Consider the following 23,158-nt stretch of genomic DNA (forward strand, 5'->3'; position numbering starts at 1 on the left):
TGTGCTATTACTCGAGATCACATACAAAAGAAGATCTATCATTCAGTGCTGTCCAGCAACAGTGAGACAGCTGTCTCTGTGACAGAGCTCAGAGGCAGTACAAGACCAGGTTTGCTAGATAAGCCTTTTAAAACTATAGTGTCCTAGTTCCACCGAGCAAAAATACCTTGTAGGATAGAAGACTGAAGAGTTGTCTGCTAACGATCCCATACTTTCTTCATCAAAGGATCAATTTTGATTTTTTCCTGAGTAGTTCTACAACTTAAAGAACTTGTTAAATAGGAGATATTCTTTGATTTCTGTTTTACTTTTACTGGTGTTTTATTTTGCTACTTTGTAGCGGCCCATATGTCCACATGCCATTTTTTTTTCCAATAGTCTCAGATGAAAAGGAACAGTCTACAGTACCTTTAGAGAGACATTTAACCATAATTTAAAATTTCCAAGTGATGAGACTCTGCCACACAAGCTGGTAACGTCTTTCAGAATAATGACTCATTTCTGGTGACGTTTTCTAGTTTCAGCTTCCAGTCCCTGTATCCTGTCATATCTTTGTCAGCTGGACTAACACACACACTGGTATTAGAAATCTCACTGTTTAAACTAGGATTATGTCAACTCTTGAGCTTTCCTTCTAGAAGCTAAATATGGCAGTGTTTTCTGTATCTAGGGTGTTGAAAAATCACCTACCACAACCTATAAATCTTCTTTTCAAAGTTTTAGAGAACAAAGTGACTTGGAGACCAAAGGTGACTGGCTGGAGCTGCCCTAAATTTACATGTCCTGGGAATGGATAACTGATTGTGATTTTTTAGAATATCAGTTTCTTAAATACAAATTAGATAATACACACCAAGGACTACAACAGGTGTTAAAAAAAAAAACAACAAAACTAAACTAAAAAAAAAAACCCTACGCAACAAGCGAATCAATAGTTAGATTCTTAGAGTCTCATTAGCTTCTTGTATAACTCCAGAGTAAGAAATAGATTGGCAGCAAATAGTCATTGTTGCAATTATGATGCCATGGCCTCTGCTTTCCTCTCTCAACAACCTGCCTGACTCATTCTAATTGCACAAGTAATAGAATTATCAGCCTTTAACTCTTGTAGTTGCTATGCTTCAGTAGTTTTTTTTCCTGTGGCCCAATGTTGTATTCCCACAGGCAAATTCCTGATTTTCAGAATGTATCACCAGGTTTAGCAGCCAGAAGAGTCTGCTGAGAATTTCTGTATAGTGCTCCTCTTGCACTTGACTACGCTGAAACACAAACTGCAGGGGAAAAAAAAAAAAAAGTCAGGGACAAAGAAGTTTTATGCATTGTTGGTCCAAATCAGGTTGCTTAGCTACTTGGCAGATGTGTCATGAAAAGAAGTATAGTCAGGGGCCTATACATGGATGACCTGCTACAGAATCAGAAAAATCCTAATAGCTTAGAGGAGTCTGGACTGACTCCATAGTGAATCTGGTTTAGGTACACATTTATTCCTAGTTTGCAAGAAGTCCTTCTTTTGAATAACATTTTTTTTCCATATATGAATTCTAAAACTTTATTTTTTAAACTACAGAGAATTTGCAGCGGTTTGGAAAATTCTGCTCCCTGGCTTATCTTAGCAGGGTCTGGAGGTACAGCTGACATCTTAGCTGCATTCATGAATGACCCGCATCTTATCGTGCCAGAAGCTGTTGAAAAGCAATTTAAGGAGAAATTCCCTGCAGAAAGCTTCTTGTGGAAGGACATTCTCCAATGGACAGCAACAGTGAGCTCATATGTTTGATAATTACATGCACCATGTTCACAAGCTCTCTCCTACAATTTCTAGCTTTGGTAGTCCATTCAGTACAGGTTTACAAGAAGCTGCCCAGAAGTTTTGGGTACTCCATACTAGTGTCATAGAATACCTCTCTAACATTAAAATGAAGTGCTCCGTTGATCATACCAACTACTTCATCCTAGTGATTCAGCTGAACACTTAGGGCTCTGTGCTTCCCCTGTTATTTCCTCAAGTAACAGCCAGCACCCAGGAACCCCACAGTCCTTCTAGAGGACACGAAGCATTATTTATACTCCACAGCTGTGGAGCTTGTGCAGCTGTGACAGAAGAGACCTAATTCATGATCTACAGCTGTTAAATGGAAACCTAATTGTGGATAAGCATGAATAAATTAAAAGAAATGAAGGGTGTTTAGAAATTATCCTATTTATTGTCAGTTATGTGTGTTCTTAAAAAAGAAAGACAAAAGAGATTCACAGATTTTCCTTACTCTTTGTCTTGAGGCACACTTGCTGGACTTAAACCACTATGCATAACTGTTTCAGAAACAAAACAACACTTTGAGGTTGTCTTTATGTGAAGATTGAAGAGCACTGTATGCCTCTGAGATAAACCAAGTCCACTCAACCTGACCCACTACTTACTCTTTGCAGTCCCTGCCATAATCCTTAGCTTTAAAAGTTCCACACATTAATTCCATTAGGGAGAACTTTCCCAGATCACTAACACAAGGAGATGGAAGGGCATCTAGAAGCAATATTGCCAAATGCTCACGAAGTCTCAGTGCAGCTGCACTGTGAGAAAGAAAACTCAATAAATAGAGAAGCAGAAGGAAAGAGTACTGTATATATCAATATTTGATTACTTTTACTCAAGATTTAGAGACTATGCTTTTAAATAAACAACTCCGAGAGCAAAACTTAAATGTCAAAGCAGGAAAAGGTAAAACAAAACTAGTGGTATGCTGGCCACAGCATGACTATGAGTCAAATAAGAATGTGAGTTTAGGAAGGATCTTTTAATTAAAGCACTACTCTGGTTCTCAGGATATCCAAATTCTCTTCCTCCTATCCTGCTAGGTGATTTTGGAAAAGGCAGTAACTCCTTGCCTTAGGACTCATTTATATATGGGAAACTAATAATGTTTGTCTTCTTGCCAAACCTCAGCTTTACAATTAGAACATACATTTTTGGGAAATACTGTATGGGTGATCTCCACTGGGCTCTTGGGCATTAATATATAGTAGTAGGACAATGCGTAAAATGATTTTTGTTTCAACTCCCAATAGATTCAGAACATTATTTCACACCAACATCTTCTAACTCTGCACAACTTTGAGCAAGATAGTTCAGAAGAACTAGACACAGTCATTTTAAAAGCTTTAGTAAAAGGTAAGAACAATAAACACAGCACAGTGTAATACTTGTCTTATTTGACTTCTATGCCATAAACGTATTTCGTTCTTGTCCACAGAAAGTTCAGTTGGCTGTTGGATCAGATTTCATTTCTGATGCAGAGTTCTTTTGTTTGCTTATTGACAAATTAACTGTGGCAGTTACCATGGCTCTTGTAATCTTGCTTTAAACTAGTGTTTGCTTTTTAATCTCATGCTATTGCATGGTACTATTTTAATCACTCCTTTATTTCACTACTTACTTCTCTTAGTAGCAGAGGTTATAGAAGAACTGAAATATACGGGAGCAGTTATTCTAATTACAAGCCATTAAAAAAAACCAACAAAAAACCAACAAAAAAATCAAGTAGACTTGAACTGCCTTATTTCCAGAAACAATCCATTTCTCCTATAAGAAATCTTCACTGTATCTTCTGAAAGAAGACATTACTTGCTCTGACACCCATTTCAGTTTGTGTTAACCTAAATGTAGCATGGGGGAAAAAAAGACATTCTATTCCTAATGTGCTAATTAAAACAAGACAAAAACAATAGCCAGTCCTGTCCCCCGCTTTCTGTGGGCCAGGGTCCCTCTTAAAATCCTACAGACATTTAAACTTAATGTTTTAATAGAGAATTCAGCTAGCAAAGATACATATTTTTTAATATTGATATTTCTTAAGTTAGGAAAAAAAATGCTGTGAAGCGTTCCTGGTTAAGCAAGGCACAGATCTGTGATAGCTGAAGGAGAGTTTGTATTGCTAATCAAATTACCAATACTATATTAATTGAACATAACAAGTATAAAGTACTGAGTTTATTTGCATTTCCTATTTTTGCCAGCCTGTAAAAGTCACAGTCAAGAGGCTCAGGAATATCTGGATGAACTGAAACTGGCAGTGGCCTGGAATAGAGTGGACATAGCTAAAAGTGAAATATTCAATGGTGACGTGGAGTGGAAGGTACCAGGTGTTATTGCCGTAGAGGACAATTGGTGTATCATCCAATGAGTACAGGACACTGAAACATCCTGATAGAAGGCTTCAGTTTTTAACACTACCTGCATTCTCCACTAAGAGATTGGGCACTGGTAGTATGCTTCCTTAGACTGTTTGTCTTTCTGGTCCCCTATATGATAATGGCTAAAGATAGAGGAATAATTCAGTGGTCATGGTCTCTTTTTTGAGCTCTTTGGGGGCAAGAATCTTCCCCCTCCTTCTGTACAAACCTTTAAAGCAAACAAACCTGAGCTTACAAAGCAAAAGCAGCATGCAGATATTACTGTTAGAAGATGGTATGAAGAGTGTCACTGTTTCCAACTGCTGTATAAATACCCAGTGCGGTGGGTACCTAACATCACAACTCCTACAGCATGCTATTTGTGTTGATGTTTTAACATTAATGCTTATATAGACATTTTGTCCCAGAGAAATGAAGAGAATTCTAGCTCGCTCTCTCATTGTACCCACTGTTGACCTGGTGGAGGACAAAATGTGCATGCCCTCATGTTAAATCTTACCTCCCTCCTCATCCATCCATGATTACCCCTAAAAACTTCTTTTTTCTTTTTTTTTTTTCCTCCCTTTATCAATCTAGTCCTGTGACCTGGAGGAAGTGATGATGGATGCTCTGGTCAATGACAAACCAGAATTTGTAAAATTATTTATTGACAATGGGGCTAACATATCCGAATTCCTGACATATAGCCGTCTGCAGAGACTCTACTGTTCCATTTCTCAGAAATGTCTCCTCTATGAACTTCTACTGAAGAAACATGAAGAAAGCAAGCTGACCTTGGCAGGGCTCACTGGTCAACAGCATAAGGAGCAGAAGGAGGCCTGCCCAGTCTTCACTCTCAACGAGGTCTCTAGAGTTCTCAAGGATTTTCTCCATGATGCATGCAAAGGTTTCTATCAAGACCTCAGACATGGAGGCAAGAAGAAATCTGTGAGTTACAACTTTCCGTCATGGTACTGCTCCCCTCCAGTTTAGAATTCGAAAAATTTTAACTAGGTCTAGCGTTTGGGGATGGGGCAGGAAAGGGAAGATGAGAGAAACAGTCACTTCATTTTCCCATTCTTTTTTTCAGCTCATTATTATTACAGCTAACATGGTTTCATCTTTCTAATTTCAAAATTAAAAAGGAAAAGAAAGGAATTTCCAAGATAGACAGGTTGTGATTCCTCCTTCTCCCTCTCTGCACATGGGGTTTTATGCAAGGTTTTACTGTACCTTGAACTAGTGCTAAGATAGGGCCTCTGTTTCAGGATCTGCAGAGGCCCTTGTATCTCACAGTCTTCTAGTGCAACTTCCACAGACCATTCCTCATTCTAGCAGCTTGCACACACTGAAAGATATATGGGAAATATTTAGAAATAGATTTACGTTTACTAAGTAGTAATTAGACATAAAAACAGCAGTCTGCATTTCTCATACAGAACTTCAAGCAGAAGTACTTGAAAGACAATATTTTCTAGGAGAATGACAAGTAGGTGAAGGCCATTTTCAATCCCAGGTCTGAAAATGGTAATCTTTGTAAGTAAAACCATTCCCAGATTTATAGTGTGTAGCAGCAGTACATGATATTTGCCTTTAGATCATTATAATCTTGTTATTGAGTGACATAACACACAGCAAGAAACAAGAATGATTGTGTGAAGTGGCCCTGGCAAGCACCCTGGCCAACACATGACAAGGGTAACATGTGATGGGTACCACTGTGGAATGTCTATAGTGCACTGTCCACAACTGTGCAATTCATATATCATCATTTTTGCATTTTGACAGTGTATTTAAAATTGAAATTCATTAGTACCAAAGTACTTGCAAAAGCATTGGAAATAAGTTTGGACGCATGATTTCAAAACAGAGAGGTAAAGAGAAATTTAATTAAGATCAGAGTTTTAGACACACTAAACAATTAAACTTTTTGATACTTGCCAAGTTCTAGCTTCATCTTAAAATCGTTTAAACTAAAAAATAAATTAAAAAAATAAAAAATAAATTCTCACTAGAGCTTTAATCACTTTTGCTTTGACAAAGCCTAGCTAAATTAATTAGTAGTATGAAAAGCTAAGTTTGAATCTAGTTAGGATTTTGTTGTTCACAAGGACAGACAATTTGGGACAATACCTTTGAAGTCATTAAGCAGACTCCAGACTTACAAATTTTACAGGAATAAAAATTTGGCCCTGAAATCTGACTTATCTTTGTGGGATTTGACAGTAAGTGAGCTAAAGCCAAGTGCTGTAAATAAGGCCCAATTCAGATACCAGATCACACTGCCTACTAGCTTTTTTCCTTTAAAAGCTTCTTCCCATGGCTGCTCCCAGTGGCTGTTGCTATTATCATTGGCAACAGAAAGAGCGTCACTGTACTGGGATACCAGTGTCACTGCTGCTAAATTGTGTGTCTTATTTCAAGTTAGGAACTAGTGGTTACAAAGACTGATGAGACTTTTGGAATACCTTTGTCTCCTGCAAGGTTTTCAATACAATTCGGTTGATTAAATAGCTCACTACAGACTGAAGAAAAAAAAAAACAAAACAAAACAAAACCAAAACCCACCAACACCCCCAAAAAATGCCATTAAAATAAATTTGAACAGAATCCTATAGTTTAAGTCATTAAAAAAATATATCCTTACAAAATCTTGTTTTGATAAAAAAAATCCACTCTGGCTGCTTCTAATTAACACAATAGATATAAAGCCAGTTTTTAAATACACTGAAAACTCAGAACTTGACCTAAGTTGCCATACTTCCTCTGGAGAGTTTTTTATCAAATGCTAAAGGAATAAGCAGTGTTCTACTTAAAATACTCCCTGCATGAGGGAGAGGTTTCTCAAAGGAAAGACTGAAAAGAGGGTATTGATGTACTCTATTCTTGTCCTGTACAGGCCTCGGCGAGATTTATTTCTGTTGAAATAAAATGCCTTTTGTTCCCTTTTCTCTGAAACCATGTCCTCTGTGGCAGTTGAGCAGAATCCAATATAACTGAAGGCGAGCTCAGATTAGTTAATCACAGGTTTGTCTCGTATGATATTACACACCAGCAGTGAAACCCTGGCCATAATAAAGTCAATGAGAGCTTTACCATCGACTTCAATGGAGTCACGGTTTCTTCCAGAATGTTCTCACACATATTGAGTTATATTGGGGACACAAGGGTCCTTTGATTCAGTACAGAATGAACTAATTACCTCTCAGTCCTACAGAAAAGAAAAAGAAAAATCAAAAGAATATGAAGTAGCTGGCAAGGCCGAGAGCAGCTTAGAGCACGTCATTTGCATGGAATGCGACTGCAAAGCAGGATTTAATTTCTACCAACCATATTTCAGGATAAAATGAATACAAAGCGATTACCTGGGCCCTTGGATATGAACCAGAAAAGCGAAAATCCTTGGAGGGATCTGTTTGTATGGGCAGTACTTCAAAACCGGCACAAGATGGCAAACTATTTCTGGGCTATGGTAAGCTTTGAGCTGTAGCTGCTTCAGGTGAAATATTGGCATATTTCAAGTACATGAGATGGTTTTTGCTCAGCCTTGCAGCTCAGATGACAGATAGGATTGTTTCTAAAATATGAGATGTGGTATTTATAGGGCCTTTCATCTCCATGTGGCTTATGCCAACAGGGGCCACAGTGCCTGACAGAGAGGATGGGCAGAGCAGCAGCAGGTGTAAATCAGCACAGACTGAAATGCTGCTGATTAACGTCAGCTGCAGAGTTGGCCCTCCTCTTCCTTGCTGCTGATGACTCACCACTCTCAGTCTCAGGTTTTGTTCCTTCTACAATAGGTCAATTGTTTGGTTCTAGCGTGATAGAGAGGAAAGACAGTGCCATCGAGCATCTTTAGCTTACGTGCTGTATGTGTAGAGAACAACAGCATCACACTCTCAAAGGCTGAGCTTCAAGCTGGCATAATTGGCTCTGTTTTACAATCCTCCACAACTGAAGCCCTGTCCTGTGCATCTCGAGTGCAATGCCATAGCTTCCCTCCCCTCACAGAGCCAGACACAGCTATCAGGCTCCATCCCTGAGCTTCCAGATGGCCGCATCTGGCACAGGGGGAGTCACGGGGAGGGATGAACTGCAGCACAGCTCTTCAGCCAGTGAGCGTGTGTGCATGCAGACACATCTGCACCTTGCAGGGCCTTGTGTTTGTGGAGCCCTGTTACCGGAAGGCATGTTCCTCTGCTGTGTGCCAGGGTTGTGCCTCTGCCAGCTCTGCTCCCTCCTTTCCCATAGGTCCTTATGCAGGGTCTCAGCACAGCCATGTTCGAGGTATCTTGGTACTCTGAGACTGTTTTGCTCTATTTATATAATGTATTCTCCTTGCAGTCTTTGACTGCTACTCCAAATCAGGCCCCTCTAAGGTCAATCAAACCCAGAAGTCTCCAGCCTTATAAGGCACAAGAACCACCAATATGTGGTTTTCAGTTCTCAAATATCACCAAAACTGTCATTTCAATCGACATTTTAGACTTTCAAGTCTGTATTTGAGGGAAGATTGTTCAAAGGGGAGACATGCATGAATTTTTTTTTTTTTGTTAGATGTGTTCCTTAGTGAAGTCTCCCCAGTTCAGAAACACCCTCCAGTGTATCGTAAAAGCAGCACCCGTTTCAATTCTACAGGGTCAGGAGGGTGTAGCTTCAGCTCTGGCAGCCTGCAAGATCCTTAAAGAGATGTCCCGCCTGGAGACTGGGACCGAAGTAGCACGTATAATGAAAGAGGCCAAGTATGAGCAGCTCGCTGTTGGTAAGTAACGGCATCTTTTTAACAGCATCAAAAATTTAAGAAGTAACTGCCATTGAAAGGCAAGCAAGTGAAAAAAAATAATGTTTCAGTTGTAAAAGGTCAACTGTCATAAATAATTTAACAGCCTTGCAGCACAGGCAGTCCCAAACATTCAAGTACCACAGAAGAAGGACTTAAAACCCAATCATTTTGGAAAAATCAGTATTCCAAGACTGGCCCCTGGGATGCATGGAAGAAATTACTCTCCTGCTTCATGTTGGTGTTTTAAGTGCCTGATCTTAGTACAAGGTGTGTTACAGCGATGGGCAAGACAGAATAACCAAAACACTTCCAGGCTCACAGCAGCCTGGTTTTTCTGCAATATCAAGCTTGCTCTGTAAGGGCCACTAGAGCAACAAGTTCTAAGGTTTGTCTTCGCTGCTAAAAATAATTTGAGATTACCTCACCCAGAAGAGGGCTAACTGCACTGCAAAACTGCAGCAAGACTCAGACTGGTTTCACAGCCGACAAGCCGCCCTTCCCTACAGCAGTAAACATTCAGGCATCTGCAATGCCAGAATGCCAAGCCCTCTCCCCTTTGCCTGGTTTAAAAACAGATGTCTGCACACAGGCTTCTCTGCTGATCTGACTTCAATCTAATTTGTACCTGAAGGTAGAACTGCTGTAAAACAGAGGGCTTTGAAGTACACCACACGTGGAAATGCAGAGGCTCTTTCTCTCCCCTTAGAGCCAGTACATCAAGCAGCTGAAGGCTCATGCAGACTTTGCTACATTATTTATACGCAGATCACATTTATCCCCTCTTCTCACAGGGCCATTATTATTTACAATAAATAAAAGTCAGGTTCTCATATAATCACAGGGCTCGAGTAATTTAGTCATGGAATTGCAGGGCCTAATCCAATACACAGAAGTCTGCTCCTTGGCTTTGGTAAGTATTAGATCAGATCCTCAATTTTAATTTCTGGCCTGGATAACATCGTCAATATTAAGTAGAGCAAACATTCTTTAAGAATGATAAATACCACATCAACTGCAAAAGAAGTCTGTATATCAGCTTATTTTAAGTGACCTTGATCCTTTCCCCAGCCCTCACAGTGTAACAACAGGGTGTAGGCTGGCCTGGGAAAGGTACCGAGATAATCAGGTGAATCAGCAGAATGAAACAGACACAAGAAGTCAGATCTTCTCTAATGAGAAAACCTTGACTTTTTGGACTGTTTATCCTAGTTTCTGACCTCCAGGACCAGCTTCTCTGGAAACAAAACTACGCCACAACACTCTACCAAGTCTAATATTATTTTATGTCAAAAAGCTATGTCTTAACACCAAGGATTTGTTGGCTACAAGCCAAAGCTGGGCTGCTCCTTTTGTTTAGTCTATTCAGGAGAGTGGGGGCAGTGTGGCAACACATCCTTCAAAGTGTAAGAGGATCACCCAAGAGATAACAGTTTTGCTTCACATTCCCTAAAGCTCCACATGAGGCAGCTACAGATGAGGGACTATAACAAATACTGACATGTTTCCAAGAAGTTTCTTATGCTGTCTGTAGAAGAACCGAGAAAGAAAATTTTCTCCTCAGATCAAACAACAATAGAAAAAAAACCAAAAACCCAAACCTGTTAGAGGCCCCAGGCTCAGAAGGGAGCATGCAGATAGAAAGAGGTGAGAGGGAGGTACTGAGAGATTTACCCCACACCTTTCTGCAAATAGTGGGAATTTTAAAATTAGTGATTTTTTTTCACCAAGGCAAATCTATTTCCTCTGCCCTCTGCCCCAACACATGTACACACATGCATAAAGCCATGGCAAGTTATTCTTGTGTCCAGCATTGTTCCTCTCTCCCTCCCACCTCCTCTTAGCTCTCTTAGGCTCTTTTCAACTACTTCAGCTTTCCAGAAGTCTCTGGTGCAGCAAGGAACATCTGGCAGTGCTCAGGCTTTGCTGCCATTGTGGTGCGCCCTACACACATCACTCTCTCGCCTTACATTCATTTTTTTAGTTTTTCTTTTAAATTACAAGATCTGTTTGTCTATGTTTCCTTCATTTGGCAGAACTGTTTAGCGAATGCTACCACAACAGTGAGGAGAGAGCGTTTGCTCTTTTGGTGAGGAAAAATCAGTACTGGAGCAAAACCACCTGCCTTCAGCTGGCTACAGAAGCAGATGCGAAGTCTTTCTTTGCACATGATGGTGTCCAGGTAAGTTTTACAGACCCTTCCCTCACCCCCTCTACCCCCAGGACCTTTAAGCATGATGTTGGACACAGAAGAGGATAGCACAGCAACTGAACAACTCCATGAAATGTATTCCCCTAAAAGACATTTTTTGGAGAGAGGACTCATCCCTCTCCCTAGCACCATACAAAGAGGACGTTATACCGCATCCTTGACAAAGCAACACAATTTCTCCTTTCCCCTCCCTTTCATCCAGTTGGCCTGCAGACCAGTGCACTGAGGAGAAGGTTTAGCCCTTATTCCATCCTGTGCTATTTCTTCCTTCCTTGCTCACAGAGAAGCATCAGGAAAGCACTTTAAATCTGCCTGAGGCATAATGAAGCTGCTCCAAGATGTGAGGTAACTCCTTGTTGAGATTCAACGAAGAGCTCACTGATAAAAGTTAAATCAAATTACTATTCAGCTTTGCCCTCACAACCTGAGTTCTCTCCACATACACAAGGCTAAATTAAGAGTGATGGTGCTTTTAGCTCCCAGTGCCTGACTTGCACTTTCTTAGTACTACAGGTGTTGTTTAATTCAACTTGCTGTTCTGTCCACTGTCCTCTTCATAACTTTTTGCATACTCAACATCTGCAGAAGGATGCGCAGAGCACCTGTTTGCTCTGAAGGTGTGCCTGCTCTTTAGGTTTCCAGAGCATTCACTGGCTCAGGAGCCACAGAACATAGATGCACTTCATCTGCATGTATGTTTTTGTGATGTTAAAGACGACATCTGTTGTTTTCTTGACTTCCAGGCCTTCCTGACAAAAATATGGTGGGGAAACATGTCTACAAGCACACAGATCCTGAAGTTAATCTGTGGATTCTGCTGCCCTTTCCTAATCTACACAAATTTAATAGCATTCAGGTACAAACATAACTATTTGGGTGCAAAAGATGAGTAAGGGATAAAAAATAAACCATAAAAATATCCAGATTCAAAATTTCTCACCTAAGAGTGTCAACAGAAGGACTGCACCACTATTAACCACATCAATTTTCTACGGGACTGATTTGTGTGTCCTGTGCTACTGCCTATTCTAATACTTAAAAGATCAATGCCACAGTTTCACATAGATCACTTCTATTTTGCACAGTCCATAGAAAAGCCTGTTGGAATTCTGTCAGCTCCAGATTCTACACAGTAATGTGTAGAATATCTCCAGGTATAGCACCATCTATTTCTAGATTTGGAGATGCCTCGTTCAAACTTCAGTATCTTATCTAGAAAAACAGCCATCATAAAGCAGTATTATCAGACACAAGCCTTGTACCTTATCAAGGCAAACAGCCATCACAAAGCAGTATTATCAGCCACAAGCCTTGATAACCATAAGTCAAACTTAAAAACACAGGACTGACATGAAATCAATTAAGGTTTTCAAATTCAATGTTGTATGAGATCTCTTTATTAGTCTCCTGCAAGCATAGCTTTGGAGTTCTTAGTTTTCAGCTTTTTGTCCAGTGAAGATGGCTAGAATCTTAGGTTTTCTTAAAAAAACAAAACCAAAACCCAACCCAAACCAAACCAAAAAAACAGAGAAGGAAAAAAAAAAGCAGCCAAGATGCTCAGGCAGTCATAAGAATTCAGGAACTGAAACTTTAAGAAAACCTCCTGATACTGTGAGAATCACATACAAATCATCATAATTGGCATTATGGAATGACATGCTATTATGAAATCTATGTTTCTTAACTGTTAAACGACTTAAAAAGCAAGAGGAAAACTTGTTTGGCACTGCTGACTTAAGACTTTCCTTCTGCCATTATCACTAAAGATGACCTTCTTGTCATAGTGGCTGCCAGATTCACAAATTCAAGTAACTTAATGTGAAATTTCGGCAAAGTTTTCATGGAAAGGTTTAAATCATGAATCATAATCAAAGTAAGCCTTTCCAAATTTGTTCTGTTGAGGACATTTTTTGCCTCCTTTCCCTGGAAGTGCAAGAATTGACACCATGTTCCCTACTGCTTCTGGCATTTCCTCTCAATTGCTACTAAGGGTAACCAGGAATGGAGCATTGGGATATTGTCTTCTAGGACTGACTGAGGGGTTTATTTCTGCTCAAATCCTAAGTAATTTGAGGAAACTAAGCATCCTGCTCCATTTTTGTGAAGCATGCCAATTATCACTTCTCTAAATCTTGTGGGTGACTTCAGCCTTCTCCTTACAAATAAACAGAATTTGCAGAGGTAAGGATTACTCATTATTTGATAGCTTCTCAGTGGACCAAGTCCAAGATAAGTACATGGTAGCAGTTCTGTATGAATGCCAATTTATTAGTGAAAAATTGCTAACCGTCACCTTTCAACTAATGAGTTTATTTCTTATAGTGAGGAAAAACAATCAAAGAATGAGCCAGAGCCGTTTAGAGAGCTGGACAGTTTAGATACAGAGAGGACTCTGTTTTTTTCCAAGGAAGATGACAGGTAAGTTTAGAACCATTAGTTAATATAACTTTTGTGGCAACAATCTAAGAACAGGACATTTCTTGTGGATTAGTGATCAGCTAATGATCTAAGGAGCAGCTGAAGGACCAAGAAAGTCATTACTCCTCAGAAAGTGTTGTGCCCTCCGATTATTGCTGTTGCTTTCTAAAAGGAATGTAGAAAATAAACAGGGATATATCACTGTTTTAAGGAGACACAACTTTACTTGTTCTGAGCAGGTAATTTCTACAGAACAAGGAATCTGCTTAGTGCCTGGGGAATCTGAAAGCATTTCCTGAGATTCCCTTCAGCTCGTGATGGCCGATATACGTTGGGTTTAGGACCTAAGCCCCTATCAGATTACTGAGCTGAGCAGAAATAAGGTTCTCAGCAAAACCTTACATTATTTGAGTACATCACTACGTACTTTCCTATAAAGGCAGCAACAGAAGAAGTACTTGCAAACATCAGTCCCTGGTAATTTTATCTTAAGTCAGCTTCCCACCACACTAGTGCTCTCCATTTATATTTTAAAAGATGGGCTCTGAGGAACCTGAAGTACAACAACAAACTTAGGAGTTAGAGGGAGCATTATGCAAATGGGTAACTGCGCACAAAGATTTTGTCACTTGCTCGTAGTCATTCATAGATCTGTGATTCAGAACTTCTGAATCCCACCCTGTACCTCTGCCACACACTTATCACCAAAACCTGGGAGGCCACAAGGACTGAAGTCAGGACAGGAAGACTTTTGATTAGCACAAAGTCCTCTTGATGGCTAAATAGCCACTTGTATTAAACACGTGTTTTTCAATAATTTAAAGAAAACTTCAGAAATACGTGAACAACGGTAGTGAGGAAGCATCATCTGCAGCATGAAGTGCTGGATCAAGTCAGAGTTATTAGGTTCTATTTTTACCTCTGGCATTTAACTACCAGTATATTAGAGAAAATCAGTTCTCTCTCCCTCCCTAACCTATAAAATAGGCGTAAAAGCATCTGCCTCTTGGGAGCTATCTGTAAGCAATGTCATAAAGCACTTCCATATCCCAAGTGAAGCGTCGTTTGGTCATTACATTGTGCGTTCCAGTTGCTATTATCTTAGCAACTTATTTTAACAAATAGGATCTCTCCCTTCCAGATCTATTTCAGCATCTTAGAAAAGCTGCAATTGTCTGTTTATCATATTAGCCTGTTACCATGGGAATGTATCTTATGATGTCATAAATTGAGAGGTAGTACAGAATCAGGCACATACATAGAAAAGACTGGACGTGAGGAGAAACTTTTCCTTGTAACAAATGTATTTAATAATTAGCAAGAATGTCAGAGGAAATTGAAAACCAGTGAAGACTCATTGTTTATTTTTTGTGAGGTGAAATGGAAAGCATACACTAGTGTGCACATCCTTCGTTAGAGATCACACCTCTCAGAGTCAGAATCACAACATTAAAGATCCAATAACTTCCATAGCTTACACAGGAGAGCAATTTATGTGGAATCAAAACCTCACACTAAGATCAGATTGCTATCAAATACAGGGAACTTGCATTTTCTGCACAGGATCATTTCCATTGCCAACAAATAGCACTTCATGTTCCAAAACACAGCAAAAACAACTGTAGATGTACAGGTCAAATTTCCCTTCAGTTACCAAAATACTTGCATAATTCCACAATACTCAAAGACTACCTTAATAAATAATTTATGAGGCCAACTTCTTTTGCTAAAAGGCTTCTATATTACTTTTTCTGCAATTCACTCTAATTTAATTGTAAAGGGCAAGATGCCAGCGCTTCCAGTTGTGTAAAGGACTAAAGTATTCCTTCAGTTGTTCACTCAGACTTCAGCAAGGATAATCAAGAAACACATGCTTAGTATGATCCAGCACTTTTGAGACTGGGTCAAAAAGAGGAGTTGTTTAAAGTCACAGCAACAACAAGAACTTCTGCATGTAAACACTGCAAGAAATTTTTAGAGCCAAAATAATTAAGAACTTACTTACTCACAAACTACACTGGCCATTTGCTTTTCTTTCCTATTATTTAGGATGATGAAAGGCAATTAGCCCGCTTCCTCCTCTCCTTGTGTAGTTGCACAGTGTTTGTACTACATGCAGGAACACAATGAAGTGACAAATCAAATTAACACAACAAAACTGAAATAAGACGACTATGCATTTAAGTCTGATGTGACTTTGTTTTTCAAAACCTTCTTTTTGACTTGAAATATTTCTGCTATGGTAGTGTGATTGCTCTGACTTCTACAGCCTTCCTCCTTGCCAGCCACACCATCTGCCTGTTACTATCTTACAAGAAGCTTTATATAGTATAATACTGAGCCTATTCCCATGAACTAATTTTAGGAAATTGTCACCAAGCCTATACTCTTTTTGTTTTGCAGAGGAAATGGTAAATTGGAAAAGCAAGACCCTTCTGAAAACACAGCATGGGTGACATTCATGTTTACTCGGTGGAGAAAATTCTGGAGTGCCCCTGTAACTGTATTTATGGGGAATGTTATAATGTACTTTGCTTTTCTGTTTCTATTTACTTATGTCCTTTTACTGGACTTTAAACCGCCTCCACCTGAGGGTCCATCTGCTAAAGAAGTTATACTTTACTTCTGGGTTTTTACCCTGGTCTTGGAAGAAATCCGACAGGTCAGTAACCTACATCATCTTAGGAATAACACAGTAAAACCTAAGGCAATATTTTGAATAGATTTACAATCTGTATAACTGCACAAGCTTGAAGATTTCAAGTGTCAGGTGCAGTTTTGCACAGAAGAGCAATACAGAACTTACCTTATCCAAAACACTCCACCCATCTCCCAGAGCAAGCTCTTCCTCCACCATATAAACCTGTAGCTCCACCTCTGTTTTTCCATCCTGCTCCAGCCAAAACAAGGTCAAGTGGGCTGCTAAGATCCAGGTGTCCTTCACTTTGCAAAGTATTTCTCTGATTTCACTCCCCAGAACGAGGTTCCCTCACCACAAATAATGTAAGTAAGTTGGACGTTACATTCTACACTCGGAAATGCAGCAGACAACTCTACATCCTTTTAAGAGATTCTTCCCCCCTGGGGGCTGTTTAAAATAACAAGTAAATGAACTCAGATTATTTGTGTTTTTCCTAAAATACTTCTCAACAACATTAGCAGATCTCTTTTTGGTTTGCTTTTCTTAAAAAAAAACAAACAAAAAAACTGTTCTCCATTACTCTCCCAGTTACTGGTTTTGGAATGTCCTCAGCTCAACAACCAAAATAATGTGTGAACAATGGTGCTAGTGTGTTGCCAACTGTGGGTGCATAAAGCTGTCTTCTTTAGACACAAAAAAGCAGTTATAAACATTTACTCTGGAAGAACAAATAGGTGTTCATTATTTAAGCAATAGGGACAGTGAAGGGGATCCCAGTTTGTTACAATTTATTTGAAATTATGCAGCAAGGCCATAACCAGAGGACGACGTGGAAAATATTTGGATCAAAGAACATTTCGTTATAAACTTGTAAAACATGAAGAGTCCAGGCTAAAACCCAATTAAGAAACCCAACTCTTTGCTTAGATAATCAAATGTGCCCTCACTGACAATTCCAGTATACAAATGCCAAATCTGTTCATACTGTTTAGACAGCAATGTCTAGAAACTGAACTTTGACTGGAAGTTCTTGTATTGTTTAACAGACCAAATGCTGACAAAATCTTAAATTAGGCCTCAAAAATTCTTAAGGCTAATATCACAAGAATAAAAAGATTTGATTTTTTTTTCATCCAACTTTTGTGTTTTAAGACAATAAACCGAGCTTATGTTTTCAAGCTTTTTTCCCTCTTACAGTAGGAATTTGTTTTTACTCTTTGTAATGACAGAGAAAAAGGAAACACGTATTATGTTAAAACTCACAATGAAATCATGAAACTGGAAACAGATCAATACTGATGATTATTTCTCTTTTTCAGAGTTTCTATACAGATGAAGACACAAATTTAATTAAAAAATTTAAACTGTATGTGGAGGATAACTGGAATAAATGTGATATGGTGACCATCTTCCTTTTCATAATTGGGGTAACCTGCAGGTATGTATCTGTTCCATGTGATGTGGAATGACATCAGTAGCAAGGGCTATGTATGTCAACTGACAGGAGAGTCTCACGTGCACATGAGCACAGGCTGTGACATTTTACTTTTACAAGCTTTGAAACATAAAAACCTTTAAAATTCCTGCCTCTAAAAAGCCTCCAATACAAGCCTCTGAAATTCTGTGGAATCATAGAAGTTGCTCCAGAGACCACAAAAAGTAATACTGGTATATTCAAACACATGTAGAGAAAAACTCTGCTTCTTTTTTTGGTTTTGGCAATCACTTTTACTCAATGTATAATATCTTTTTTTTTTTTAAATAAATCTCATTGAAGCCAAGACAGAGAATACAGTGTCGCTCCATCTTTTGGCTATTACTTATCGTCGTACAGATACCATGTTACATTCCTCTTAACAGGCTTATGCAACCACAGCTCTGAAGCACTTGCCTTTTCCTAACTAGGCTATGCCCGGAAATACTGAGTGTAATATTTGAGAAAATGCTTCTCAGCAGTACTTGCTGAGATCTGATATTTCATTTCATGTGTTCTGCAGGATGCTGAAATTGACTTTTCAAGCTGGCCGTACAATACTTGCCATTGATTTTATGGTGTTTACACTTAGGCTTATACATATTTTTGCAATTCACAAACAACTTGGACCAAAGATCATAATTGTGGAAAGGATGGTAAGTGTGCAGTCTCTCTCAGATAAATACTTGTGCTTTCTAAAAAATGGAGAGTAGGAAATCTTGTCTTTACAGAGGAAATCAGTTCATAACCTATCTTTATTTTTATATTTTTAAAGCTTGTCATTTTGCGTATATTCCCTTATTTATCATGAGTATTAGATGCAATAAGTTTGAAATAGATCCTTCCAAAGAGCTCTGTAGTGTAATAAGTTGGTCCCAATTTACTAATCCTTGTACCTTACCTCACCATTTACCCTCAGATCTGGCAAATCAAGTGTGGAGTGTCTTTGACTTACTGCTATTGCTCCTACTTCATAAGCTGTGTGCATTCAGAGCAAAGACCTCAGACAGACAGCAGGCTGTTTACAGAAGGGCAGGGCATTTGCCGAATGACTCTGCTCACTTGGGGAAATAGATTACGTTATTTGCAAGAAGTGTGAAAAAAAATCTGTGAAAAAGGATAGTTGCAAGTTTCCCACAAGAATTATTCTTACTTGTACTTTGTAGCTCCAAGCTACAATGAAAACATATTAGTACTTTGTGAGCGTATGTTGGAAGATGTTGATAAAAGATTTTTATTTATTACCACTCCCCTGCAGGAAATGAGACATTAGGACTGCAGTTACTGTGCTTGGGTATGCGTTGGTGTGTTGAAGTAGCTTTTTATTTAGGCATGTTAATCCTCTAGGCCAATTAGCTCATGGTAACTGATTAATAGGAGTTCATCTAATTGTAAATGCTGTTATAGAATCTACAAATATTTGATTTGTGACTCACAGCAGAGCTCAGTAAAAGCCCTACAGTCTAAACAAGACTATACATTGAATAAACATAACTACCAAGCTATTTGGATTTATCTAGAAATGCAATAACTGGAACTCTAACATGACATTTGCTTGGAGTAGCAAAAGGGTAAATGGCAAATAAATATTTGTTCTTGAACATTATCTAGCTTACAGCATTAGCAGACTTTTATTGTAAGAGAACAAGTCAGATCTACAATTACTAACCCTTCCTTGCTGCATACCAAGCTAAACCAGGGCCTTGGACAAATATGGTGATGTGTCTACTGTGTTGGCATCTGAAGTCATATGAGATAACACACAGATTAAGAAGATGCAAATAAGAACATAAACAGCAGCCTAGACAAAACCATAAAATGGGACCTTTCATCTTCCCCTCATCCAAGCCAACAAAATACCTTACATCAAATGAAAGAACAGTGAAAGTTACTTCAGTAAATTATACCTTCTTGAAAGGTTCATCAAGTGGGTTCAAGCAAGATGATTTCTCTTACTTAAACAGAGAAGCAATCCAAGATTGTCTCTTATTGTCTTTCTCCTTTTTAACCTTGCTACAGAATTGCTGAAACAAGTCTGGTAGCTGCTAAAATGGCAGTTCAATGCCAGAACAATGCCCATTCACAGGGAGACTGCAGATTGGAAAAAAATATTTCCAGACTTGCCACCACTCTTTCTTAACTATGACACCATTACAGTCCTGCAGCATTGCTAAATTTTAAGTCATCAAGAAAACAAAATAGATGATTGGTGAAAGTCAGAGACATCAACTATGTCTTGCCTGGCTTAGATACCATCTTTCTTAATAGAACTCCAAGAAACATTCTAGAGGTCTGAAATGCCTATGCTTTTGAGTAACTAACTGCACAATCCAATAATCTAATTGAAATGAATCTACAGTCCCTAATGAACTCTGTCAGATTAGATGGGAAGAGGATGAAGAGTTCCTCTTCCACCAGGGAAAAATTATTGCACTTGAAATGCATATTAGATTTTTTTTTTGTAAGTAAGTGTTTTAGGATTCAATTACTTCTGCTTCTGGAGAGAAACACAATGTTTAAAAGCAAGAAGTCCTGAAAACAATCCCTCAGATGCATTACTTACCTTGAAAACCCAAGACAGAAGCTACCTGATCCTTGCAGCCTTCAACGTCTGCTGTATCAGTGGTTCAGTATTCCTCAATGAGCACCGACTATTACCAGGATTCACTGCTGCAGCAGAACTCTTATAATTCACAGTAAAGCAGTCGATGGTGCTGTGAGATCTCACAGAAAATCTGCATTTAAAAGGTGCAATGAGATTCACTTAAAAGATAAAATGTGTTTCATTTTTATATGTCAGATGATTGAAAAGCAAGGTTTTAATTTAAAACATGCCTTTATCTAAATGAGCTATCAAAGAAAAGTGCTGATTACAGGCCAAGAACAATATGATAGCAGCAAGGTCAAGAGAGGAATTCTGTGCATGGAACCGTATGCTATTCCACCCCCTTTAACCTAAACAAGCTTGTAAAGAAACAGAATTATTTGAGCCGTTTTCATATAGAAAGACTAGCGTTCTTTGGCTATGCTATTACAGTCACTTCTACTTTTCTCCCCTCTCCCTCTCTTTTTTAGATGAAGGATGTTTTCTTCTTTCTGTTTTTCTTGAGTGTGTGGCTCATTGCCTACGGTGTGACAACTCAAGCTCTACTTCATCCCGATGACAGCCGAGTGGAATGGATATTCAGAAGGGTGCTTTATCGTCCCTACCTTCAAATATTTGGCCAGATTCCACTGGATGAAATAGACAGTGAGGAAATTTCTTTCCCCCCTAATTTGGACATTTTTGAATGCACACTTCTGATTAGAGCATGGAATTCCTTCCCAGTATTGTCTTTTTTTTTTTTTTTTTAATCTTTGTCCTGCAGGCCAAAGCTTTCACATATTACTATGATATAAATAGTATATTTGCAAAGAGATAATGTGCATTGTGGAATTGCATTAGAGCATAAGGCTTGGCCCTATTTAGACAAGCTGTCTGAAATATTCACACAAGGATTTGCAGTTTTAAAGCCTGGCATACCTTCTTTCACTTCAATCTATTTCTGTTCAGTTTAACCTAGACCCAGATAACCCTGTGTAAACTGAAATAATAGCACGTCCATACATTTTGGCAGTAGTTTAACGTGACGGTGTTGAAGCAGTACAGCTCTGCCCATAAGCAAACACTTATGTTTTAGAATAAATATTCCTCTAGAGTGTTTATTGACTCTGGAGGTAAAGCTGCCCAAATCAAATAAAGCTAGTAATTGCGTATGTGCAACATTTCAAACAAAACAACATAAAAATAATCACAAGACATGGAAATACTTGGACATAAAAGTTCAAAGGCAACATTTCTGATAGGTAAGCAGGTAAAATACAGAACAGGTCATCTCCCAAAGAAGTCTGAAGTAATGCCACAGCATTTAGCTGGAATAACAGTGCTAAACATCAGTGGCAATACTGAAGTAGGATTCAAACTTGAGGTAATATAGAAAGGAACAAAAAAATCCTATAGGCAGAAGCAAACCAGTAAGCATTCTTTCATGTTCACTCTGCTTAATAAGAAAAAGTGTATGTCTTGGAAAACCCAAGTCTGAATGAGACAAGAGAGCAGGGGTATGATTCATCTCGCTTAACTTTAAATGCCTACGGTGTAAGCATGCACAGCACAAACAGTCACTCTTATTTCCATAAAAGTAATTGCAGAGAAACAAATATTTCTGGAACAGGATTAATCTCATTTGGAAATAGGTCAGATGTAGCATTCTCTAGAAATGTGTGTTTCTCTCCATTGAGACTCCAAGGGGTGTCTTCACCTGGATAAATAACTGGTCAAAAGACAGAGAAAAAAAAGAATTAATTACACAGGCAGCTTCCAGACGGGAGTCATTTGTCCTGGGGGCCTCTGGGGATCATTCTGTTTAACATCTTTATGAAACACGGAAAAGAGATGGGTAATGAGGGGGACAAAATTTGCTGATGAAACTACATAACTGGGTATTAAAGACTAAAGCTGACACCTAAGAGTTGCAGGGGACCCTCATGAGTGATAAATCATCAAATGAAATTCAGTGTAGATAAATATAAGGTAATGGACTTGGTGAGAGCAGTCCCAGCTGTGGTGAGCTTTGATATAACTCCATGCTCTAAGAAATATGATCATGGGGTTATCTGTGGCAGTGGGGAAAAGAATTATTAGTGAAAAAATGGAGAACAAAAAAGTAAATATCATTATGCTCTAAATTTGTGGATTTAATTCATAGCTGGAGGCAGGATACAGCGCTAGACCTCTAGTCTGATGCACTAGGACCATTCTTACTAACCTCAACTGCAAGCTCAGGTGTACAAGGTAGGTTAAATTTAGAATGAGGAGCGCCATTCCCAGCTTTTACTGTTTCCTCCTCTAACACACATACCAGCATGAGGACTGCGAAGGCACAAGTATGTGGGGAAACATGACTGCTAAATACTCAAAGGCAGTTTGACTTTGGGAACTCAAAACTAGTCTGAAAAGGATACAGCCTTTTCAATACCATCTCCCTTTGCTGACTGTTACTAAAAAGCCAGTTACAGCTGTGTCAATACAACCCCACTTCACTTGAACATTACTAAAAAGCCAGCTGTGACAGCCATCTTGCCACTGAATGAGCAGCCAAGTTCTGGAGGTCTGCGTTATCCTAGGGTTGCAAACCTCTTGCACATTAAAGCCATGTCTCTTCATGTACACGGCATGATTACATTTTCACGAAATTAAAGACATTGGATACTAGTACAAATAAATGATCTCTCAGCTGGAAGAACTAGCTCAGTAGCTCAAGCAGTCAAAGAACTGTCCTTTTAGGGTTAAGAGAGTCTCGAATTTACGGTCCTGCTAGTAATCAACAAGGGCAGGACAAACATGCTACCACAATATTGGGTTTAAGCTTTTAATGATTGTAAAATATTCAGAACAAAATTATGCTGCTGTTTATATGCAGCCAA

The 23,158-nt window shown here is 38.9% G+C and overlaps 1 protein-coding gene across 1 annotated transcript in view; it reads left to right on the forward strand.

Moving 5' to 3' along the window:
• The window catches only part of TRPM5 (transient receptor potential cation channel subfamily M member 5), a 39,783-nt gene that overhangs the window by 9,402 nt on the left and 7,223 nt on the right, over positions 1–23,158 (forward strand). Inside the window, exons 6-18 of the mRNA XM_009462574.2 lie at positions 1,568–1,759; positions 3,064–3,166; positions 4,012–4,130; positions 4,765–5,115; positions 7,508–7,639; positions 8,806–8,929; positions 10,984–11,129; positions 11,903–12,015; positions 13,482–13,577; positions 15,981–16,239; positions 17,538–17,656; positions 18,216–18,348; positions 20,768–20,942. Coding sequence (XP_009460849.1) covers positions 1,568–1,759; positions 3,064–3,166; positions 4,012–4,130; positions 4,765–5,115; positions 7,508–7,639; positions 8,806–8,929; positions 10,984–11,129; positions 11,903–12,015; positions 13,482–13,577; positions 15,981–16,239; positions 17,538–17,656; positions 18,216–18,348; positions 20,768–20,942 — 2,062 coding nt within the window. The remainder of the gene's footprint in view (positions 1–1,567; positions 1,760–3,063; positions 3,167–4,011; positions 4,131–4,764; positions 5,116–7,507; positions 7,640–8,805; positions 8,930–10,983; positions 11,130–11,902; positions 12,016–13,481; positions 13,578–15,980; positions 16,240–17,537; positions 17,657–18,215; positions 18,349–20,767; positions 20,943–23,158) is intronic.

Source organism: Nipponia nippon, unplaced genomic scaffold (genome assembly GCF_047370975.1).
Source record: "Nipponia nippon isolate SJK-2023a ecotype South Korea unplaced genomic scaffold, ASM4737097v1 scaffold_10, whole genome shotgun sequence".
Classification (NCBI taxonomy): Eukaryota; Metazoa; Chordata; class Aves; order Pelecaniformes; family Threskiornithidae; genus Nipponia; species Nipponia nippon.